This window comes from Phragmites australis, chromosome 19, assembly GCF_958298935.1.
Source record: "Phragmites australis chromosome 19, lpPhrAust1.1, whole genome shotgun sequence".
Classification (NCBI taxonomy): domain Eukaryota; kingdom Viridiplantae; phylum Streptophyta; class Magnoliopsida; order Poales; family Poaceae; genus Phragmites; species Phragmites australis.
The window spans coordinates 21,195,755-21,217,034 of NC_084939.1; the positions used below are offsets into that span (position 1 = coordinate 21,195,755).

General features: G+C 42.6%; 1 protein-coding gene across 1 annotated transcript; it reads left to right on the forward strand.

Moving 5' to 3' along the window:
- Positions 1 to 251: 251 nt before the first annotated feature.
- Positions 252 to 764, forward strand: LOC133900253 (uncharacterized mitochondrial protein AtMg00810-like). Its single transcript, XM_062341364.1, has one exon. The coding sequence runs from the start codon at positions 252 to 254 to the stop codon at positions 762 to 764; it is 513 nt and encodes a 170-aa protein (XP_062197348.1).
- The last annotated feature ends 20,516 nt before the right edge of the window (positions 765 to 21,280 follow it).

A 21,280-nucleotide genomic window follows, 5' to 3' on the forward strand; every position in this document is an offset into this window, starting at 1 on the left:
CCGTGAATCAACTTGATGTCAAAAACGCTTTCCTCCATGACGTCCTTGATGAACAGGTATTCTGCAATCAACCAGTAGGCTTTGCTGATGCATCGAGGCCTCATCACATTTGCCTTTTGTCCAAGTTCCTATATGGACTGAAGCAGGCACCCCGGGCTTGGTTCACGTGTTTTGCCAAGTTTGTGTAGCAGCTCGGCTTCACAGTGGCGCGTTCTAAAGCCTCGTTGTTCATTCTGCGCTGAGGAAATTCCATGGCGTACCTTCTACTCTACATCAACGGCATTGTGGTCACTGCATCCTCCAACGATCTTCTTTGGTGTTTCATGGATCGACTCCACTCTGAATTTGCCATGAAGGATTTTGGTTCCCTTCACTTCTTTCTGGGCATTCAGGTGTGCCGGATGTCGGGTGGCTTCTTCCCATCGCAGGAGAAATACGCTAAGAAGGTGTTGGATCGTGCTGGCATGCAATATTGCAAGCCTATCAGTATCCCTGTGGACACAAAGCCCAAGCTTGCTGCTGACAATGGTGTTTCTGTCACTGATCCATCGGAGTACCGCAGTATCATGGGAGCATTGCAATATGTTACAATGCCCGGTCCGGATCTTGCGTATGCAGTTCAACAAACCTATCTGCATATGCATGATCCAAGGGACTCTCATCTTGCCATGCTCAAACGCATTCTTCGGTATGTCCGTGGTACAACTCACTTCGGTTTTACAGATCTGTGGATGATCATCTTCAGCTATCTCAGCTTACTCTGATGCTGATTGGGCTGGGTGCCCGGATACTCGGCGTTCCACTTTAGGATTTTGTGTTTACCTCGGTGATTGGTTTCTTGGTCATCCAAAAGACAACTAACGGTTTCAAGATCGAGTGCGGAGGCTGAATATCGTGGTGTTGCTAATGCAGTTGCTCAATGTTGTTGGCTACGACGGTTGCTCGGTGAGCTTCATCATCTTGTTGTCAAAACTACGGTTGTATACTATGACAATATCTCTGTAGTGTATATGCCCGCAAACCCTGTTCACCACAAGCGCACTAACCACATTGAATTGGACATTCATTTTGTGCGTGAATACATTGCACTTGGAGACTTCAGAGTTCTACATATTCTTACGGCGAATCAATTTGCGGATGTTATGACAAAGGGATTACTGTCTGCTACTGTAGGAACGAGATTGACGACTAGAGGGGGGGGGGGATGAATAGGCGGCTCAACAAATTTCTTACGAAATCGATGGCCTTCTCCAATTTGGATTACCCAACGCACCTCAAAACTCAAGTAGAAGCAAAAATAGAGAGAAGTTTTAACAAGAGAAAATCGAGGCAACACGACTCTACGGATGGTATATGAACCATAGGTTCCATTTAAGATCAATTCTTGTGTCTTAGCACTCGAAAGATCAGAACTTGCAAAGAAATAAGAAAAGATAAATACCGAGCAACGAAACTCTCCAAGTTGATTGTCTATAGGCAAGTGAATTCAAGACCCCATCATATAAGCGTGTGTATGCGAATTTTATACCTCTAGCAACAAGAAGAATGACCTCATAAGGTGCTGAAATTTTAGCCCAAAAAATCAAAACTGGAAACCGAAAAACTTACAAACTTATAAGGGAACCAATAGACGGAAACTAGAACGAGGGGAACTCAAGCATATGCAAAAACATAAACTTTATTACTCAAAGAGGTCAGCCCTATTTTAGGCGGATTATAAATATTTATCTCTCAAAAGTCTCACATATTATATAGGCTAAGCACTCATCCTTCTCTTCTCTAAAACCCTAGCTCTAAACTCTCAAATAGATGGCACAAGGGGGCTCAAGTAGCTGGTTCAAACTCTCCCATAGCCCTACCCCTCTATTTATAGGCCTAGGAAATTTAACCTCTAAGTTTCCTAGCTTTTTTCCAAAATACTCTTCTCTTACAGTACACTCCTACCTATCACCAAGGGTATTTTGGTCTATTTTCTTCTCCATTCATCGGACGGCTACGACGCCTTCACAATTTAGCTTCGCCATGACGTAAGCTTTGTGATGGTACCACATACTCCTCTAGTACTCCTACGGTTTTGAGACCAAACCGCGAAACCGTCTGCACGCTTCCCAAAGCGTGACTCGCCGTCTTGCTTACATCTTAAGAAAGCGCTTCGATGTTAACGAGTGTACTCTGTCATGCGATCCTAACCGCTGGCAAGTCTCCTGCTCACGATCCCTCATGCTATCTTGGCACTTACACCGGCATCCCCTTCGTTTGACTTTGTCAACACGTCGTCTCCATTCATCTTCCATGTTTTGCTTGACCTTCACGTGTTCAGCTAGAATCACCTTTGACTCCGCTCGACCTTCTTGATCGTCCGGGACCAAGCACTCCGCTTGGCCCCGATCATCCCGCCGTCGACCGCCAAGTTGTATCCATCACCTGCACACCATAAGACAAGCAAATACATATCTCCAACTCTAATTCCAGTTAGTCTATAATCAATATGCTGAAATAAAATTTCAAATCAATTCAAATCATATCAAAGCTCATACAAAAACAAAGATCATAAGCTAAATAAATATCAATATCAATCACTCATCACAAGTAAACTAAGGTACATTTTAACCTCATTTCTCACCTTTACATAGAAATCCATGTTGATCGAAGGCTGTGGTCATTGTTCCTCGGATTTCTGACAAAGGGGGGCATTCAACCGTGTCGAATGAGCAATATCAGGTTTCAGAAAAAAAAACTTCGTCTCTTTAGAGACTGTAGTTGTTTCGTTGTTTCTTGCACCGAGATAATGTCTTCATGTAAACATCTCCCTTTGATGAATACTATGATTTGAGGCAATCATGTGTGACAAATGCCGCCACCAGCAGTTTCTTCAAAAAGTCCTTTTGGCAGCCAGAGTTCTTGCTCCGAGAGAGACTCCTTGCTTCTTGAGGTATTTCCCGTCCAGGGATCACTCCTTCGCAACCTCTATTCTGCACTTTTATGTTCTCAAACTTTGGTCTTCCCAGCTTTGTAAGCTTCCAACTGCGGTCTTTAATTTGAGCAGAGTTAGTAAGACCTTTACTAATTTGAAATGTCCCTTACCGTGTGTCAGTGTTTCTTAAAAAAATTCGGCCTCGAAACTCAGAATACTTTTGTTAGTAAGATCTGGAAACATTGGTTATATTGAAAAGTAGCAAGAAGAAGACGAAGCTTCGGTTCACATCAATAATACCACCCAAAGTTTACACCGTCCTGTAACTTTTAGCATTTTATCCACTCGTCTTACAATTCACCCTTTTTCTCCCAAATCATAATTTTTAAATTACAATTTCAACCTGGTGTGAACTTGTCTGAAAGCCTTTCAGATCAGGATAGAAGGAAGTGTGAGTTTCGCACCTTCCTCCATGGATTTTTTCGAGAAGCGTGTTACCTTGCTTCCGAGAGATGCACGTCATGGGCACTCTGTGGGCATATCTTCGATAGAGGGTATCTTCGACTAGGGTATACGTTCCGGCCCACAGGAAACCTACTCGGATAGTGCCTCATACTCGGGTATGATTCGAACCTGAAGAAACTTGTGGGTTGGATCTACCACATATCTTTGCACTTGAGCAAAGTTACTAGTTCTCCCATGGCTCTTTGTGGAGCGTCAATTCCTGGTGACGTCCAGAGCTGGTTATAGGTCTCTTAGACTACCACTCCCTCGATCGTATTATCTTACATGTCATGGACGGCTTCGAGAGTCTTTCTCGAGTCCGATGAATTTCTTTTATAACTTCCTCACCTCCGCAAGTTAATCTACTATGGTCTTATATGAGGTTTAATACTCCTTGTCAACTCGCTTCACCACCAGCTATGAATCTCAATTCATGAAGAGACGGTGGATGCCGAGTGCAGGAGCTACTCGAAGACTAGTGAGCAAACCTTCGCACTTGGCCATGTTGTTTGTAACTAGGAAGTCAATCTGCAAAACATATAGCAGGCATTCTTCACTCGGGGAGAGAAGGGTTGCCCTAGCCCCCAGGTTTTTGAACATTAGCAATACATAAAAGTACAATTCCGTACCTTGGGTGCCTAGTCATGGACGTTCTGGGGCTGGTTCCTCGAAGAGTCACCATCGAGTCCGGGTTTAGGGCGTCGTATGCCCTGCTCCCTCTCCTTGATGAAAAAAGGGCATCCTCAGCATCAAATGCAAGTCTTGAAGTTCCTCTGGAATATATCGCAGAGTTGCTTCCCTGAGTAGATCATCTTCGGCTGTAGGTACGAGGATTTGGGTGAGCAGCAGGGTCTCACTCCTGAGGTGTTGTCATCGGCGGGGGAAGAGAATGGTTCCTCACTCCCCGATCGGATCAACAATGGTATGTGGGTCCATTGGGTTGTCATCGTGAGGATGGTTAGGACGTGTACCGCTTCTGTCCCCTACAGTGAAGACTTCTCAGATTTACGCTCCAGTGGAAGTGGAGTCTATACCCATCATAGATTTGTCAGCGGAGGATGCCTCCAGAAGGATCATCGACAACCCATGTTGTCAAAAGCCACGGAGGAAGATCCCGACTCGTGGCAAACATCGCTTGCATGGACATCTTGGTTATCGTGTGATTCAAGCTCGATACTGTAAGCCTTGTCACACTCATCCATAAAATGACTTGTGTTTCACTAGAATCGTCGTCAGGGAAGGTGTCACCTAGATCCACCCGGTCGGTCATCAGATCATTTGGCGAGAGGACAAAGTTGTCGTAGAACCCTTCATCCGAGTAACCGGATTTCAACACATGATTGGGTGGAGTCGGTGACATGTTTCATGGCGAAAATTCGACGTCATTGGTCATGATCCCTACGGATGAAGCCAGCTATTGACGATTAGCAAATCGCCGGTCTTATGAATACAATATTAGAGTAGGGGATACTCCCTCCTACCAAATCATACGCCAAAAATCAAAGATCTATAAAGGTTCAGGCCTCCCAAAAGATAATAGCCCTACGTCATGTGCTCTTATATTGATCTTCGAGACATACTACAAAGGGGGTCTTGGCTAGCTTAAATGTGATCTAAACCTAGTTGGGGACACCTCGTATATGGTCTCATCGATGTGTTGATGTAGATCGTGATTGCAGAAGGATCTGGGCTCGTGGAGCACTGGTTGCTTCCGCTTGGCTTGTTGTGGCTTGACTTGTTGTTCTTGAACCTCCTCCGCAGGGTCCTGTGGCTCCGTGTGTGTGTGTGTGTGTATATATATGACTTCTTTTCGAGTAGGATTCTGTCATTCTTAAACTTAAGGATAAACTTTCTTGTGTAAGAGATATCTGACACCTACGGGAGGTTTTCATATGTTCAGGGATTCCTTTCCTAAATACAATCTGAGTATATAGAACACCCCTAGGGATTTGTATACGGGTAACATAATCGTATACAATAGATTTGTACTACTCATCGTCATATACATAGAGAAATACTCGCGTGGTTGAGACGTGCCATGATCGAACTCTCAACTGACACGATCTCCATATCTCATAACCATATGGACTATCCCATATTGCAACAACAAAAAAACTGCAAAAGAAAACAACACCTGTGCAAGGTATTGGATCGGATTTTGGTGGACCTTTCATGCAGGTGCCACACGCGTCCTCTTCGCCCGACAAGTCAAGTGTGGACATGTTCTTTCTAGTCCTCCTATCCATATATGTTAATAGGGTGAAGGATATAACTCTATTTAAGTAGTCTCGCTCCACCTCTAGCAATGCGGAACTAAAGAGGTACACACCCCTTTTGTATGGTTGTGCCTTTGAGATTTTCAGGAATTACAAAAAGGTTTGGCCCATATATCTAACACACGCGATACTGGAGAAAAGGCGGTGGTGCTGGGCTGTGAGGGAGGAAAAGGAGAAAGGGTTAGGGTTTCATGTGGGTATATTAAAGTGGAAACTAGTCTAGAAAGTTGGATCAAGATCGCACATTTCAAAATTCAAAATATGTGGGTAGAAAGTCTCTCATACGTTATATAGGTAGATCCAAATAAGTTATTACTGATCCAGCGATATTTACATATTGAGACCCAGAATGGGATATTCAGTTAATTTTTTTCTTGCCCGTGGTGGATGCCTGTAATATGTTGCCTATATATCGAACTAATAAATTACTTAGGCGAGAGCGACGTTGAGTCTAGTTGGGTACAAGTAATTTCTACTGTTCTTCCTTTCCGGGAAACAACACAAGCACCAAGTCAAATGTGCAGCACGTCAGTGGAAGATAATTCACAATCTACGTTTCAAAAAAAAAAAAAATTCACAATCTACCTCCCACACTGTCGTGACTATTGCCAATAATCAGACACCACATATATATGATCTGAAATTTCTGCGAGGAAGAAAAGGTAGCCAAGAACATTCATTGACTAAATGTTTAGAACACTAAATGCACATATTCAAATTTGATATGGTATCTTAGCAGCCAATAAATGCATACCTATCAGATAAAATTTACCATAAAGATATGGTTCCAATATATATGAAGATTGATGGAAGAAGTATATCAAGTGATACCAATAACGTAGGAACAAATAAAATGGCAGGAGTTTATTTTTTTGGAAAAAATGGCAGGAATTGATTGTTGAAGATTAATTTGCTTGTGGCCCCGGTCTATATAAGCAAGCACCAGCAAAACGAAGGAGCATCAAGAAACCATTAGTCTCTACGTACGAAAGCTTAGCTAGCCTCATGGCGCTACTCGCGGCGTGCTCCAAGAAGTCTCTCGTCTTCGTCGTCGTTCCACTGCTCATGGCGGCTCTCCTCGCTGCGTCTGTGTCAGCCGGCAGGGGCAGCTTCCCGCTGGACGCGAAGCACGGCCAAGAGGTCTGCTCCAAAGTTCCATCCTGTAAGGAAAACTTGTGCGGGGCAATGTGCAGCGCCTTGGGCATCAATGGTGTTGGGAAATGCAAGATCGACGGCAAGGTCTCCTACTGCTGCTGCGAACCAAAATCCTCCACCTCCATCGGCGTCCACCAGATTGTTCATTGATTCGTCGCTTGCTTGGTGCATGACTGAGCAACTGATTTTTTTTATTATTAACAAAATGTATGAGTGCGTGATTGGTAGGCATAAAATGTGTGGCACAAAGCCTTACATGCATGCATGCCAGCATGCCGAATAACTAGCGGTTTGCAATACAACTTTCGACGATTTTTCGTCACAATCTTGTGAATTTCTCACCTTCCGATACGCTTGATGTTTCATGCCCCCTCCTACCTTCTCCTCCGGGCTGACTTCATCGGTGACCCTCCGGGCTTAGAGGAAGATCAGATAGGTGACGACTCGGTGGTGGGCGGCTGTCGGAGGGTGAACTTCTTAAGCAGGGATCCGGAGGGATCCTCTTTGTGATTCGGTCGGGGATGATTCTGAATCTGTTTTGCGGATGAAATAAATGGGCGTAAATGCGGTGCAGGTGGAATAGAATGACCGGATGTAGAATGCAGTAAATGCTCAGGAGGTCTTTAGACAGGTTCGGGCCGCACTGAGCGTAACACCCTACTCCTGTGTGTATGCTATAAATGCTCTGAGAATGTCTCTCAGAGATGTTGCTGGTTACAAGAATATTTATCTAGCCTAGAGTCTTGGACTCCTTGTTCTTCAGTGATCTGAGCTTCTGTGCTTGTACCGAACCTCTGTCTTCTCCCTCGGCTTCCTCTCCTCCAACCTTCTCTTACTTATTCCGAGGAGCTCGCCCTGCCTTAAATACTCGCCGGGCGGTAGCGTGCCCGGAAAGGGAGGGCACGAGTTCCGAGGCGCCATAAATGGAAAGCAACCATAATGGGCCGCTGCGCGAGATGACGGGGAGGGTTAAAAACGTGCCTCCGTCCGGTCTTGTTCGTCATCATGCCGTTTTGCAACGGGCGCCGCGGAGAGGGCCCACCGGGCAGCCACTGAACAGCCCGGCGTGCCCGCTCGGTCTTGTACACCTGACACAGCAGGGCGGCAGGCGGGGCGCCTTGGGCTTCGCGATGTTATCCCGAGGCGCGCCGGATGTCCCGCGATGGGACCCGTGCATTAAATGTCTCCACGCCTCTCTGCTAGGCCGTTGCAGGGACTGACAACGAGCGTGGCAGGAACAATTGGAGGTGACAGGCCACGCGCCCTCTTAAATGCGGCATCGGACCTTTCACTGGTTGACACCTCACCGCTGGACCTCTGTGGGGGCTACCGGCGAAGGACTTCTGAGGTCCTCAGGGAATCGAGTGCTCGGGGATCATTGTTCACAGCCCCGAGCACTTTCTCCCGGATTTGCCCTTTCTTGGTCCTCGGGGAACCGAGTGCTCTGGGGCCACTATTCACGACCCCAAGCACTCTCTACCGGAACTAACTTCCTTAGGTCCTCGGGGTACTCGGGTGCTCGGGGGCCACTGTTTGCAGCCCCGAGCACCCCCTTCGCGGTATTTGGCTTTTCTGGTCGTCGGGGGACTTGAGTGCCCGGGGGCCACTGTTCACAGCCCCGAGCACTCTCTTTCTGGCACTTGGTCTTCTCAGGTCATCGAGGAACTCGGGTACTCGGAGACCACTGTTCATAGCCCCGAGCACCCTCTCGCGGGACTTAGTCTTCTCGTACCTCGCGGGGATGATCCCCGCGGGAGAGCGCCACGTGGCAAACTGCTTATCTGGCCTCGGGACTCGGGGACCCTGGTTCCCGTGTCACCGACAGCGGCATATGGGCTGTATAGAGCATTGGTGGTGGCACAACAAAAGCAATGGCGAGGTGTGTGGGGTCGTTGGTGGTGGCGGATCCAGCAGTGGGATCCGCTAGAGACAAGGAAGAATGTAACCTGGGTATTTTTGTTAGACCATCTCCAATCACATTCCTTTTATTTTATTCTCTTTTCGATTCTCTTTCCTGTTCTTATTCTTTTTATTCTCTCTCATCTCGAACAGCTTCTATTCGAAGGGATCATGAAGGAAAAAGAGAGATAATCTTGTCTTGAAGAGAATGATCTTGATAATTTATTCGTGACAAAAATCGTAAAGAGAAACCGTTGAAACACTTAAGGGAACAACAATCCCTCGTGAAAAAATTCTGGATCTAACAGGAATCGGTTGGAGATGATCTTAAGATGTAAGTTTGGTTAACAGAACAGTGGATTACTGAGAATCCTAAGATTCCCATCAATCTTATTCCTAGGAATCTGTTACCTGTGACGTAGGATTAAGTCGTTGGGTACAGATTTTGTTTACGGGAAGATTATTCTCAATATTATATTACTGAGTTCGGATTGACAATTGTTAGCTCGTTGCGTGGTTTGTATGTACTGGTGCACTAGTTCCTCGGCGGCATTAATCACGCCAGTTCCAAGCATGCATTCCTCGCCGGTGTCGAGCATGCCGACTCGGCATGGATTCTTCGCCGGGGCTGGATCTTTGCCGGCGTCGAGCATGCCAACTCCGAGCGTGGATTTTTCATCGAGGCATCAAGCGCGTCAAGAAAGGTGGCATGTGCGCCAAGTTCAATGTTAGCCTGTTCGCAAGCTAGAGCGGACTTGGGGGCCGGCCTGTTTGGTTTGTTGCCCATGCCAACCTTACCAAAATTTTGGTAATGCCAAATCGTGGGCGTTGCCAAATCACAGGCAAAAGAATGATGTTTGGATTGCAATCATACCAATTCAAGAGCAAAGACAAAAAAATGATGTTTGGGTTGTAACCATACTAAAATTTGCTAAAGTTATTAGTATGACATATGGAATCCGCATGGTATGAATATTTTTTAGTAAAAAAATATAGTCATGTGGGATCATGTTTCATAGATTTAATTACAAAGAGTACAATGGTAAAAACGGATTGAAAATCAGATTAATGGTTCAAAAGATATTTTGTTTTGAAGTTTATTAATCCAACAAGTACATCATTCAATACAGCCACTAGTTTTTCACCACGTCAGCAAAGCAAAGGCAGCAGCCGTTACCAAAGTTTGGCGAGCAAAACGCTCGCCCGCAAAATCGCCAGCGCGTTGGCCTTCCTTCTACTGCAGTTGCCAAATCTGCTAGGGCAACGCCAAAGTTTAAACATCCAAATGGATGCCAAAATGCGTGGGTAATACCAAATTTTGGTATGGTCGATGATGGCTTCAATCCAAACAGCCCCAAGTACGGCGGGTGTCTCTTGCTCTCTTCCCCGCAATGATTATTGCTTCATATGGATCTAATCCCCTCCAAATCAAAGCACAATCTATTTTAATTTCTTGCTGATGCCCTTCCAAATCATAGCTAGTTTCTTGGGCTATACGGTCTAGCTTTTATTCCTCTAACTTTTCCGTGATGCCACTCACAATGTATAAATGAGGCTAGAGGGTAGGAACCTATTTATAGACTCCACTTCCAGATGTTACATCTGTTTCCGGATAAACCGTTATACTTCTGAACGATATCACCAACTATAATCAGACATGCCACGTATATGAGTCTACAATATACTAGTCTCTAGTACATATGTGTGAGTCATGTGTCATGATCATATTGTATATGAGATTAATTCCAGTATGATCATGTGGGCCAACAGCTGCAGAGTCGATCTTGCAAAGTAAACCCAACTATTCCACCATGTGTTGTACCTGGGCTAAAACCTGTACATACAAATAAATTCCAGTGAAGTATATCTCAATCAATTCCTCTACTGTATTCCAACACAATCATACTCTGCACCTCAAGTATTAATTCCTCTAGCTAAATTCCACATCAAATATTTTCCGTCACATACAATAGTTAAATAAATATTTCCACATTGAGTTGGATAGACAAAGACCACAATATATATAACTGTGAATAAATGTTGACAGCCACATAAAATTCCAACATCTCCCACTTGGCTGAAACATTTAATCAATAAACTGAAGTCCCATTGTCTCTAACATGCTTAAAAAATAATTTATAACTAAATAGTTTAGTCAGTGGATCTGCAACCATACTAGTACTTAGCAAATAAACCAAACGAACATATTTGAATTTATTTATAACATCACGAATATAGTGACCAGATTATCACAGAAAATAGTGACAAGTTGTGATGCAATTTCCACAACCTTGATAGATGCAAGAAATTCCCTTAGTTATACGCCTTTCTTTGCTACCTCAGATGCAACAATATATTCAGCTTACATCGAAGAAAGAGCAACAAAATTCTGCTTCCTGCTACACCAAGAAATAGCAGCTTCTACCAAAGTGAATATATAACCTAAAGTAGATTTTTGGTCATCCAGATCCCCTTACCAATCATCATCAGTATAACCCTGCAGCTAAAGATTATGACTGTTAAAACATAATGAATAATCCAAAGTTCCTTTAGCATAACGTAGTACATGTTTGTTTCCAATGCTCTTCCCCGGGATTCTTTTAATATCTACTAAGAATTCTAATAGCATAACTAAGATCAAGTCATGTGAATAACATAGCATACATAAGACACCCCAAGACCGAAGAATATGGAATGTCATTCATTCATTTTTTTCCTCAGAAGTTTTTGGACACATTTCCTCACTGAGTTTAGTTCCCTTTACCAAAGGTACATTAACAGGTTTGTAATTTTTCATAGAGAATCGTTTTAAAACACTACGAAGATAAGACTTTTGGGACAAATCAAGAAGCTATTTATTCCGATCTCTATGTATTTCCACTCCCAAAACATATGAAGCTTCTCCCATATCTTTCATATCAAATTTAGAAGACAACCAAGCTTTAACTTCTGTCAATGTAAATTTATCATTAGAAGCAATAAGAATATCATCAACATATAAATATAGTAGCATAAATTTTCCAACAATAACTTTTGAATATATGCAATGATCACCTTCCGTCGTTGAAAAACCATATGACATGATAGCATTATCAAAAAAAATATACCATTGACATGAAGCTTATTTAAGACCATAAATTGATCTATTCAATTTGCAAACCTTATTTTCATTTCCTTTTTCTCTGAAACCTTCCGGCTGAAGCATATATATTTCCTCCTCCAAATGACCATTATGAAAAGCAGTTTTGACATTCATTTAGTAGAGTTCAAGATCATAATAAGCCGTTAAAACACTAATAATGTGAATAGAAGTAAATTTTACAACATGAGAAAAGGTTTCCACAAAGTTAACACCTTCCCTTTGTGTAAAGCCTTTAGTAACAAGCATAGCCTTATATTTTTCTACTTGACCTGCTGCATTAATTTTCCCTTTAAATATTCATTTACACCCTATGGGCTTGCGGTTATTTGGTCAAGTAAGAAGTTCCCAAACTTTATTCTTCCTCATTGAGTTTAATTCTTCTCGTATTGATTTCACCCATAGTTTTGATTGAGGACAACTAATGGCTTCTTTATAAGTCTTTAGGTATTCCTCTAAATCTGAAATTTTAGAGTATACTTCCCCCAGAAACATATAATAATCATCAAGATACGAAGGTGAATGTGTATTCCTCCCACTTCTCCTAAGCATGTTAGTGTTGGGAGTTTGGCTTGTATTTCCTTCTAGGGTTAAAAGTTCCTCATTAGTTGAGTTAATGCTAGATGTATCCATCTACGGTTCTTGTGGAGTAGCCAATAATTCCACCCTTGCATGTTTAGCACGACGAGGTATATTCTGATCTAGAAATATTTCATCCTTACTTTCCACCAGTTTATCATTTTCAGGATCATAAACCCGATACCCTTTAGATTACGTAGAATACCCAATAAAAATTTCTGGTGTGCTTTTAGGTTGCAACTTAGTTCGATTTTGATTTGGCACTCTAATTTGAGCATTACAACCCCAAACAGCTAAATGACAAAGTAAGGGTTTCTTTCCAGTCCACAACTCATAAGGAGTGACTGTGACAGCTGTTGATGGTGAATGATTCAATAAATAAATAACAGTATGCAAAGCTTCACCCACAAAGATAAATGGAGATATGAATATGCCATCATAGACCTAACCATATCCATAAGTGTTCTATTCCTCCGCTCGGGTACACCATTTTGTTGCAGAGTGTATGACATAGTATACTGATGAATGATTCCATACTCTTTGCAAAAATCATTTAATATTCCTGAAGTGTATTCTCCCCTACGATTAGTTCTTAAAACTTTAATTCTTTTATCTAACTAATTTTCACTTCAGCGTTAAATGTCTTGAACACATCAAAACCTTCCGACTTGTGTTTAAGAAGATATACATAACCATATCTAGAATAATCATCAATGAACGTGATAAAATGAACCTTTTGACCTTTAGTGGGAGTATATATTTCAGCACAAATATCAAAATGAATAATAGCAAGAGGCTCATTAGATCTTTCTGCCTTGGGAAAAAGGCGCATGGATAATTTTACCCATTATACATGCTTCACAAGTATCATAATCCTCCAACTTAAAGTTTAGAATTCAAGAATTAATAAGTCTCTTAATTCTATTTTTAGATATATGACTAAGTCATAAATGCCATAAATATGATTCCGAGCATATGTTCCTACTGCCAATGCTTCTCCCTATAGAGTTCTCTTCACCAACTAAACAACCAATATTGCCACCATCTAATAGATCATCAAGGAAATAAAGACCATCGTGATGAATTCCAATATGCACTAATCTCCCATTCAACAATATTTTGACTCTTCCTTTTCCAAATAGTACATTGTAGCCAATTGATTTCAATTGTGAAATAAAGATTAAATTCCTTCTCATGCTAGGTGAGTATAATGTATCCTTTAACAATAATTTTCCGTCACGAGGGAGTTTAAGGATATAATTTCTATATCTATTTCCCCTTGAAATTGTTTGTATGGAAGTAAAACACTTATGATCTGTAGTAATATGAGATGTAGAACCAGAATTGATAACCCAACTATTTGAAAAAGTAGTAGTAAATAACGATTCAATACATACAAAAACATAATAATGTATACCTCCAGCCGAAGGGTTGCCTTTATTGTCATCCGGTTGATTGTTCTGCTTCTTTTGATCGTTGTGCTTCTTCTTTTTCCTACCATCAGCTCTGAAATGCCCATACTAACCACAGTTGTTCTTATCATTTCTTTGAGATGAGTCATAATTTCCATGATCATCACGATCGTGTTTCCTATTAAGCTTATCTCTAAGATCGCCTCTAGGCTTCCTCTTTTGCCAATTCCTTTTGTGTTTTTCCTCTCTCGGGTGCAACTCAAAATTATTTAAGTTTCTTTCCTTTCCCTAAGAGAGTTTTCTATCTTCCACCATAAGAAGAGAATGCCTCAAATTACGCATATTAAGCACACGCTCAGAATTACAGAAAGAAATCTTAAATTGCTCCCATAAATTTGACAAAGAGTTCAAGACAACCATAACTTGCACTTCTTCTTGAAAAGGATAGCCTGCTGTCGAAGGATTAACTCATGTCGCAGGGATCCCGAGAGACCCCTTTTTAGAGATTCGGCAGGGGGGATGATCCTGAATAAGTTCGTCGGAGAAATAAATGGCAGTGGATGTAAATGCAACGGCCGGTGGATGGGGGATGATCGACCTAGTGCAAAGGGAAGTAAATGCACCAGAGTTTAGACAGGTTCGGGCCGCACAGAGGCGTAATACCCTACTCCTGTATGGATGTAATAACTGTCCTTGAGGAAATCTCTCAAAGATGTTGCTGGTTACAAGAATATTTATCTAACTAAGAGCTTGATGCTCCTTGTTCTTTGGCAGGGGCTGTTCCTTGTGCCTTGTATGCTGTGTTGTTCTGTGTATCCTCTACTGTTTTTCTATCGATGGCTCGTTCGGCCTTTTTCCTTCGTCTCCTTTTCTCTCCTGTGTGTCGACTCTTTTATGCACTCGCCGGCTGAGACATGCCCCGAACGGGAAGGAGGGGGGCACAAGTTTCGAGGCACCACGACTGGGAAAGACGTCATCATCTCTTCTGTGTGAAGTGACCGGGGGTGGAAAAAACGACGCACGTCCGGTCACCTGTCACCATAAACGCCCTGGCAACGGACGCCGTAGAGAGGGCCCACCGGGCAGTCGCAGAGCAACCTGTCTTGTTCCTCTGCCACAGCAGGGCGGCAGACGGAACGCCTTGATCCTGGCGATGTTATCCCGAGATACGCTGGATGGTACGGGACGGGACCCGTGCAATTAATAGCCCCACGCCTCTCTGCCAAAACATGGCAGGAACTGACACTGCGGCGGGAGCAGTTGGGGATGTCAGGCCACGCACGCTCATTAAATGCGGCTTCGGACCTCTGACTGATTGACACCTCATCGGCGGGTCCCTCAGGGGTCTTTCTGGGTTGTCGGGGCACCGAGTGCTCGGGGGTACTGTTCACGCACCCGAGCACTCTCTCCCGAGAATGCATATCCTTGTCCTCGGGGTACCGGGTGCTCGGGGGTACTGTTCACCTCCCCGAGCACTCTCTCCCGAGCACTCTTATACGAACCTTCGGGGAACTGAGTGCTCAGGGGCTGCCGCGTGCAGCCCCGAGCACTCTTTGTGTGGAACCTCGGGGAACCGAGTGCCCGGGGGCTACTGCCCGCAACCCCGAGCACTCTCTCCTGGAACTTTAGCTCTTCTAATCATCGGGAGACTAGGGTGCTCGGGGGTGACCAGGCACCGACCCGAGCACTTTCTTCCCGGTACTTAGACTCCGCGGGTCATCGGGGAACTGGGGTGCCCGAGGACCAGTGACTGTGGCCCCGAGCACCTTCTCCCGGAACTTGGACTTTCCTCACCCCGCAGGAGGGACCTCGCGGGATGGTGACACGTGGCGGACGGCTGACCTGGCCTCGGGACTCAGGGACCCCCGGTTCCTGATACACCGACACCTGCAATCTTTAATTCCTCTGCCAGAACATGTAATTTATTGATATGCTCATTAATAGAACCACCTTCATTCGTCTTGATGAGAAAATGATTAACAAAACTAAGCACTTTTATTAGAAATACATCATCAAAATTCTTTTCCAGATTGCCTATAATTTCTTGTGTGGTCAGTTGACCCTCGTGCTCAGCAGCTAAAGAATCAATCATTGATCCTAACATAAATACACCAGCCATTTTATTATCCTTAGTTCAAGTTTCATGTTCTACTTTATAACCTCTCTTTTCCTCAATAGTGGCATCATTATTTAGCTTTTCCGATTAAAACACGTTAATAACAAAATCAATATTTTCAGCAAAAAGTAGAAACATGATTTTGTCCTCCAAACCGTGAAATTAGACCCATCTAGTTTGCAAGCTCTTAGCAATTCAGAGAATACGCTGTTGGTTGCCATTGAAAAAAATAAACAAGTATCAACGTTCCGCTGAACATTGCTCTGTTCCGATGGAGAAAAAAAATTGCTATTGTTCCTCTTTGATTGGCGTGAAGAAGTTAGTATGTGGGAGAAGACCAATTCAACGAACCAAAAAATTGTTGCTGCTGTTGCTTGCTTGTGTCTTGCTTTTCTGCAAGGCGGGCCGGAGTTTTCCTGTGCAGTGCCTGCCGCCTTATTCCTCGATGCGCACGATTGAGGGCAAGGCGCGCCGCGAGGCACCCCCACGCATTGTAGGAGATCCTGCGTGTGGATCACGACATCGAGTCCCGAGGGAGGCTGGGTTGGCGGTGGAGAAATCAGAATTCTTTTCGTATTTAAATGGATGTTTTAAAATTTTAATTTTATTTTTAAGTAGATGTCGTTTTAGATTTTTAAGATGATATTTTATTAGAGTATCCATATTAAAGATTATTGGAAAATAGAGTTTTAATTTAATAGTATAGTAGATTGGTTGCTTATGTGTCATTTATTGAATGTTGAAGAAATTTAAAGGGGTAAGCATGTCAATTCAATTAGTATAGTATATTGGTAATTTATGTGTCATTGATTAAATGTTGAAGAAATCTAAAGGGGTAAGTATGTTATGTATGAAAGAATTTATTGCAACCTTGTTTAGTGTGCTGAAGGTTAAAACGACATCTAAAAGAAAACGGAGGTAGTAGAATTTTGCAGTGGTGGCGTAGACACGTTGGGTAGAAAATGTCAAGGTTTTCCCGTAACCTGGCACTGATGTCAATGTAGTGTTTTATGGACTATACGGTCTACCTTCTATTTCTCTATTTTTTATGATACCGTTCACAATGCATAATAAAGCTAGGTGATAGAAACTTATTTATAGACTTTACTTCTAGGTACTAAAAATGTTTTCGAATAAATCGTTAGACTCTAAACCATATACCAATCATGATCAGACATATCAGTTATATGAGTCTACAATATACTAGCTCCTAGCATACATATATGAGTCATAAGTCATGATCATATTGTATACGAGATTAATTCCAATATGATCATGTGGGCTAACAGCCTGCAGAGTATATCTCAATCAATTCATCTACTGTATTCCAGCACAGTTATACTCGGCACTCAAGTATTAATTCCTTAAGCTAAATTCCATATCAAATATTCCCCATCATATACAATAGTTAAATAAATATTTTCATATTAAATTGAATAGATAAATACCACAATATATAACTATAAATAAATGTTAAAAGGCACATAAAAATCCAACAATTTTGTTCATGATCAGTACCACACCTGGTCACTGAAGTCAAATTAAAAAATAATCGTGGCGACAAGGATGACGAACGAGACAACAATACGCAATTCATGGCGTCGAAATATCTTAACGATCCAGCTTGCTATATCCACAAACTGACACCCTCAGCCTAAATTTTAATGGTCTTGCTATACGCTTATACCCAACCAGAGTCACAACTAAAAATCTAAACCAACTCAATACAAAAGACTAATCTGATAGGTGAGGTATCCTCTATTATTTATGTCATACCCTCTATCATCAATTTTTGATGTTGGACTAAATCCAACATTCTACCTGTCACACATCGGATCCCAACAATCTCCCTCGTCACACATAACCCGTGTGACCTGGAGATGTTTGTGCTCACCCGTAACCGTGTAACCCTAGAGATATTACGGATTTACCGATATTGGACTCTGCTACCATTTATTAGGAAACTTAGCTATCAACGGAAGCAACGGATAGATCTACCGAGACGATGCACATGATCACAGATGACACCAGAGCCACGATATTTATTAACAAGGTTCAGCCGAAACCTACGTCCCTAGGGCATAACTACATGTGTTCCTCCCCCATCTAGCAACACCAGTTACTTTTAGGGTTCCAACAGAATTGCCACCGACCTTTGCAAATTTATCACTATGTCGTTATTGTTACAGCAGCTACGCTCCACTTATATTTATGAGAAGATCTGGTTGTAGGAATCTTATTAGGATAACAATAACAACTTTATCTTTTATTTGAATAATGTACTCTATGTTCCTATTTTAAGTAGGAACTTTATTTTTTTCTCTTTTAAATGATTATGATTTTGAATGTACTTTTAGGAACAATAAATGTGTAATAAAGTTGACTCATCTGATATTGTTTGTTGATCTCGGCATGATCGTGATCCCAACTGACTCATCCAAGTCCTAAGAGGACCGACAGGCCCACAACACACTATGATCGGTGGTGAAACTTTTTTTTTTCCCGAGTCACACAATGCTAAATATAAAAGGGGAAGCAGCCATCTCATTATGAATTGATCGCTCTCGAGATTAGCCAACTCCGACACTTTAAAACCCTAAAAATTGATTCTAAGGGTGCTGTCACGACCTGAAGACCGTCACTAACATCGGCCCATCGCCGGAGTTCACCTTCTCCGCCAATCTACCACCCGACGATCCAACCAACAATCGACAATGGCCACAACGATAATCAAGTATAATACCCTGTCGTGGCTCTACACCCACCCGTCAAGGGACGCATCTAATTCGCGCGTGCACGCCAGTACAGTAACTAGCAATTTTCCTTTTTAAAAAGTTTTTTCTCTGTAACTTTCTTATTTTAAATTTTTTTAATTTTTTTTTATCGAGATAAGTTATTGAAAAAAGTTAGCGAGAAAAGTTTTCCAAAGAAGTTTGCACCAGAAAAGTTTTGAGAAAAAAATTTAAGAAAAAGTTAATAAGAAAAGTTTGTTCAGAAAAAGTTTTCAATTTTTTTTCAAAAATGGAAAGTGGGCCTGTCACAGGAGGCGCGAGCGCAAATCTCGCGGGCGAGTGCTAATCAGCATTTGCGCCCATCAAGACATATTAATGGCTTCTCCTAATTAAGATAAATTAACTTTTGCTGCCTAATTGGGTGCTTATTTAATTAGGTTGTCGATCAATGGGAAATTAGGCAAGAATTCATGTCGGTTTTAGTTAATGTTGACCTATCAGATATATTAACAGACAATAAATATGCATACCTATCAGAAAAAATGTACCATAAAAATATGGTTTTCTCTCTCTATATATATAGATATGAAGATTGATTAAAGAAGTATATCAAGTGAACAATAACATAGGAACAAATAAAATGGTAGGAATTGATTTTTTTAATGGAAAATAGCAGGAATTGAATTTTTTTAGGGAAAATAGCAGGAATTGATTGTTGGAGATTAATTTGCTTTTGGCTCCGGTCTATATAAGCAGGCTCCAGCAGAACGAAGGAGCATCAAGGAACCATTAGTCTCTACGCACGAAGCTTAGCTAGCTAGCCTCCTCATGGCACTGCGCGCAGCGTGCTCCAAGAAGGCTCTCGTCTTCATCGTCGCGCCGCTGCTGATGGCTCTCCTCGCTGCGGCTGCGGCTGCGGCTGCGCCAGCGGGCAGCTTCCCGCTGGAAGTGAAGGCGCTGCGACAGCCGTGCGCCATATTTAGGTACTGCACAGACGACGTTTGCGTGGATGTGTGCGGCGCCTTGGGCTACAAATCTGATGGGGCCAAATGCAAGGTGGACGAAGGGAAATACTACTGCTGCTGCGGTTAATTGATGCATATGCTTGAACAACTGGTATTTGTTAATAAAAAATGCGCGAGCGCGTGATGCATGATTGAGCAATTCGTCTTGCGTGCTTGGTCACTAACGTGCCAAATTACTAAGGTTTAATTTGCGGTACATCTTTCAACGGACTCTTGTGGTCAAAATCTTGCGCCCTCACCTACCTTTCTCCTCAATCTCCGGCGAGCCGGCGCTTTCTTTCTCCGTCTTTTTGCTCCGAGGCATATCGATCCGATCCCGTACGGCGCCCCAATAGAGCAGCTAGTAGGGCAAGAGAATTAGGGAGGGCGTAATTAAGCAAAACCAACAAGATGCATTCTCATTTATTTATCCTAGTCGGTTCCTGCGAAGAATCGACTGTAATAATAGTCGATATGTTTTAGTTGGTTGGAAAACCGATTGCAATGTGGGGTAGTGACTGCTCATGTGATGTCTCGTTGCTTCTCAACTATTGTCTTGTTCTTGTGAAAGAATATATAATATAAATGAAAAGATTGGCACATTGCGTTTTGGATGATGTATGACGTCCATTGGATACAATTTATTATGAATTTCTTTATTACAAATGCAAAAGAGTTTTGATATTATTTTCTGAAACATATTTTATTGCCACAATTACAACAAACATTTGCATCATTGAAAATATTGATTCATGACGTTCAACCTTCGTCAAAAGGTACCTTTGTGACGATTTGCCAAATTTTCGTCATGAGGTACGTTCATCGTGATTCTAGTTTTTGGTCATAGAAAAGTATTTATAATGAAAATAGAAGATTCTGTGATGTTTTTTGTTCATTACAGAAAGATGTTTTGGTTGGAGTAACACTATATGGTCCACTGATCATCGAGTGATTTTTCAGAGAGTAATGCAGGGAAGCCTTGAAGAAAAACTAATCCACTGGATGATTCGATAATGTCACCAAAGTATTTATCGAAGCATTCCAGAGGTGGCCAAATGGGCAGTCCGGTCCAGCACGGTACGGGCCCATTAAGGCACAGCACCTTTAGGCCCGTTAGCTAAATATGTCGTTCTGTGCCGACCCACGTGCCGCGACTCCAGTCCAGACACAACCTACTTAAGACCGGGCCGTGCCATGCCAGCCCGTGACACAGGCTCGATGACTTTTTTTGGCTCCTCAGTCTGTAGAAAATTAGAAAAAATCACAAAAACTTCTTTTCACCGGAATCGAATACACGACCTTCTGCTTGAGAGTCAAACACACTACCAGCCGTTGTGCCGGCCCATCGTGCCGCAGCTCTGGCCCAGGCACGACCCAAGCCGTCGTGCCGTGCCGACCTGACCCGTTAGCCACCTTGCCGTGCCTAGGCCGGGCCAAACTGGTTATGCCTCGTGTTGACCCATTTGGCCCGGCTCACTTAGCCACCTTTAGAGCATTCATCAGATGTTTTGGTGATCAAAAGATCATAAGAGCATTTTTCCAGAGAAGCA